This window comes from Chiloscyllium plagiosum, unplaced genomic scaffold, assembly GCF_004010195.1.
Source record: "Chiloscyllium plagiosum isolate BGI_BamShark_2017 unplaced genomic scaffold, ASM401019v2 scaf_12305, whole genome shotgun sequence".
NCBI lineage: Eukaryota > Metazoa > Chordata > Chondrichthyes > Orectolobiformes > Hemiscylliidae > Chiloscyllium > Chiloscyllium plagiosum.
The window spans coordinates 12,316-16,385 of record NW_025211866.1 but is presented as its reverse complement, the minus strand read 5'-3'; the positions used below and the strand labels follow the sequence as shown (position 1 = coordinate 16,385).

The following is a 4,070-nucleotide window of genomic DNA, read 5'->3' as shown; positions in this document are numbered from 1 at the left end:
CCTGAAAGTGGAGAATCATTCAATAATGAGCAAATCAAGGGCACTTGTGATATAACAGAATTCGATAGTAGGTGAATATTTAAATCAGCCGCTCCCAGACATGCTTCGGAAAGAAATAAAAAGAATGGGAGCAGATCTTCTCCGTTTGGCCAACAGATCACACGCTGAATTACCACTCCCCTCTCTGAGGTGGGGGTGGTGTGCAAGAACGCAGGCCGTGACTGAAGCCTCGGACTAGATTTAACATTCCCCTCCCCCTCCACCTCCGCGGCAGCTTGAAGTAGGGGCTAGCAACCGCACACTCACCCTCATTCGGACCTCGTATGTGGTATATTTACTCCTACCGACCCCGACCGTCTGCGGGTTGAAGATGTCGATCTCGAGGAAGTTGCTGGGAGGCCCGTACGCGTCGTTTAAATCCTGCGGCTTACTGTGAAGCCTACGGGTGTCAGCCACCCCCAGTGCCTCCGCCATCTTCGGGGAGAAAACAGCAAGTGGAGGGAACAATTTTCAAACCTCGACTCCGCTTATTTTATGGCCGGCTACTGGCCTGGGACTTTTTAAAATGCAAAAAACACACTGACTCCACCCGCGGCCGGCATAACCCAATAACACCACAGCCAACCTGCACCCTGGCGTATTAAACATTCAGATTCCCGCAGGCTGGGCCGCCATCTGGGACCCGGGTTGGAGCGCTACCCAATATTCCCGCTTCCCTCAACCCGCAGGTGGATTTGCGTATTCATGCTTAGGGGCGGCGCTCTCCACTTAGCCCGGTGGGTCGTTCGGATTATTCATGGTCCAGGGTTTGCGCGGCGTGAAACTCGAGTATTCAGGTTTCGGGGTCAGGCCTGCTCAACAGCACGCGAGACTCAGCTATTCAGGTTACGGGGCCAGCAGGCTCCGCGCCCGAATCTGGGACTTGGCGACGCGGTGGTAACCAATCAAAACTGTCGCTGTTGGAGATGATGTATTCAGATTCTCGGGCGAGGAGGTACTCACCTTTGTAACGCATTGCATTGGTTCACCTTTAAAGGCACTGAGATCTTTTAAATATATTTTCGAATCTACCTGTTCAGGAATATTATTACACACCTCTGGGGCAAGTGAAACGTTAACCCAATCCTTCTGGCTCAGAGGTAGGGACACTACCGCTGTGCAACAATACAGCATTGTGAACCAGATAGGTTATTCTGACAATTGACAATGGATTCATGGTCATCATTATACTCTTAATTACAGATTTTTTAAAATATTGCATTCAAATTCCAGATGCCACTGTAGAATTTGAACCCTAGATTTCCAAAAGAGTACCTGGGTCTCTGGATTAACAATCCAGCAATAACTTCTAGGCCATCACCTCTCTAATGTTGTTGAGCCTTTATATTCAGTACAAAGCAGTCCAATTCCTCACTTGGATTGGGTTCTCCTTGGAGTAGCTAAATACTGAAATTAATATGCAATTCAGTGCCTATATAATAGAAATGGTGCATTGGTTTGTAATGTCAATGTAGTTTTACAATACCTTGTAATATGCTGTCCACTATTTTTCTGCTACTTGCTGAATTTCTGAAGGGTCACTGGACTTGGAACATTAACTCTGTTTCTCTCTCCATATATGCTGCTAGAATTTCTGAGTTTCTCGAGCAGTTTCTATTTTGGTTTCAGATTGTCAGTGTCTGCAGTTCAATGTGTTATTATATTGCTGAATTTCATTGTCTTGTTCTTACTTATACATGAACATATTAATTAGAAGCAGAAGTAACCATTTGGCCCTTGAAACCTACTCCATCGTTCAATAAGATCAGGATTGATCTGCCTGTGTTCTGAATAGTCCCAGTACCCTTTGACTCCTTTGCCTCAAAATAATCTGAAATTAACACAAAGAACTGTGGAGGCTGGACATCTGAAACAAAAAGAGAACTTGCTGGAAAAGCTCATCAGCTCTGGTAGCATCTGACAGGACAGAAAGCAGCATTAATGTTTCAATTCCAGTGACCGTTTTTCAGAATCTATCTAAGTCCACCTTAAAAAAACACTCAATTACTGCATCTTCATAATCTTTGGAGACAGAGTTCCAAAGCTGCACAATACTAAGAGAGAAAAAAACACTCTCCTAATCTCTGTACTAAAACGGCAACCCCTAGTTTTCAAAACAGTCCCCCAGATCTGGTCTCACTCACTTGGAGAAACATCACTTCTATGTCTAATTTATTAAGGCCATTCAGGATCTTGTACAAATGAAACAATTACCCATTACTTTTCGAGATTCCAGTGGAAACAGGCCCAGTCTGTCTAACTCTTCATAATACAACTCGCTCATTAGAAATATCAATCAATCTAACTTCCCCTGAATTGCTTCCAAAGCACTTATATTTGTTCTTCGAGAAGGAGACAAAAACTGCATACAATATTCAAAATATCAAGATTATTTAGCCCCATTCAGACCTGAGAAACATCATACCAAACTCAATGTTAACTTTGTTTCTATCTCACAGCTCTAGCCAGACTTGCTGAGTTTCTCCAACACTGTTTTTATTTCAGATTTCCAGGTTCCACAGTATTTTCTTGTACTCAAGATGTGGTTTTATTAATGCCCTGTACAATTAAAACATCTCCTTATTTCATGTTAAATTTCTCTCATAATAAAGGACAGCATTCCATTAGCCTTCTTAATAACTTGCTACACTTGCATACTTACTTTTGTGACATATGCACTAGAACACCTACCGGTAGATCTATGGAGGCACTTTATGAGCATGGGAAGGGTATTGACTATTTAATAGAAGATAGAGTTGGGATAAGAGGGACATTTTCAGGATGGCAACCTGCAGCTAATGGTGTGCAACAGGGATTGTTATGGACTCATTTTTTTTACAAACAATGACTTGGATGAAGAAAGTGAATGTATGATTGCCAAGTTTGTAGATGATACAAAAACTAGTTGGAAAGGCAAGATGTGAGGATGACGTAAAAAATCTGCAGAGTGACATACAGTCAGTTCTGATATAATGCAATAGTTCCGTTCTCATGCAATCTTGCCATGCCATATAAACTGATGAGGCCAGAATTGTGTTATAGCCAATACAGGTAAGGAAAGTTCACATCTAATAATAACAATCTAACTTCTTCAGTTGCGTTAAAGCCAATTCATTTTAAGAAACATTGAGGAAACACGTATTATAGCAGATCAGACTGTAGACAAATTAGCTCGAGGTCAGCCGGGTGGACCTCATAGAATATGAATTTCCTGATTAGACCAGATTAGCAGCGCAACCAGGAGGCCCTGACATTTTGACACTTTGAGAAAGCTGGACCACTGTCAAGGACTTTCAACATATAAATAAAGGGTGACTTGGTGATGAGACACTGGCCTCTGTGGAATTATTTCATAAGCAAGAGGGCAAAAACTTGGAAGATAGAATGTAATGTGGGGAAATGTCTTGTTATGTACTTTCGCAGGAATAATATATAGGCTGAATCACATTTAAATGTAAAAGACTGCAGAATGCTGTAGAAAGAGAATTGAGAATCTTTGTCCACAAATCACAAAAAGCCAGCATCCAAATTTGGCAGGTAATAGGGAAGACAAATAGAATTTTGTCCATTATTAGAAAGGGAATGGAGTATAAGCATAGGGAGTTTTTTGCTAAAACTATACAAAGCACAGGAATGCTGTAAAGAGTTTGGGTCCTTGTATCGAAGAAAAGAGAGGCACTCCAGAGAACGTTCACGAGGCTGATGCGAGTTATGGAGGGAGTATCTTAGGAGGAGAAGTTGAGTAAATTGGGCTTGTACCTGTTGAAATATATAAGAACAAAATATATAATAACTTATTGAAATATACAAGATTCTTCAGGACTTGACAGAGTAAATATAAAAAGGTTATTTCCCCCTGTGGGAAAGTCTGGAACAAGAGGACATAATTTCAGAATAAAGGCTTGGTCGTTTAAGGCAGAGATGAGGAGGAACTTCTTCTCTCAGAAGGTAGTGGATCAGTTGAATTATTTACAACAGAGGGCCTTTGAGGCTAGGTCATTAAATATATTCAAGACTGAAATAGACAGATT

General features: G+C 41.5%; 1 protein-coding gene across 1 annotated transcript; it reads right to left on the bottom strand.

Moving 5' to 3' along the window:
* Positions 1-225: 225 nt before the first annotated feature.
* On the bottom strand, positions 226-731 carry LOC122547165 (sorting nexin-12-like). Its single transcript, XM_043685763.1, has one exon. It carries the CDS (start codon positions 472-474, stop codon positions 241-243), a length of 234 nt encoding a protein of 77 aa, XP_043541698.1. The 5' UTR covers positions 475-731; the 3' UTR covers positions 226-240.
* Between the last annotated feature and the right edge of the window lie 3,339 nt (positions 732-4,070).

Coding starts and splice junctions, on each gene's coding strand:
- LOC122547165 (XM_043685763.1), bottom strand. CDS start 474: ATGGCGGAGGCACTGGGGGTGGCTGACACCCGTAGGCTTCACAGTAAG.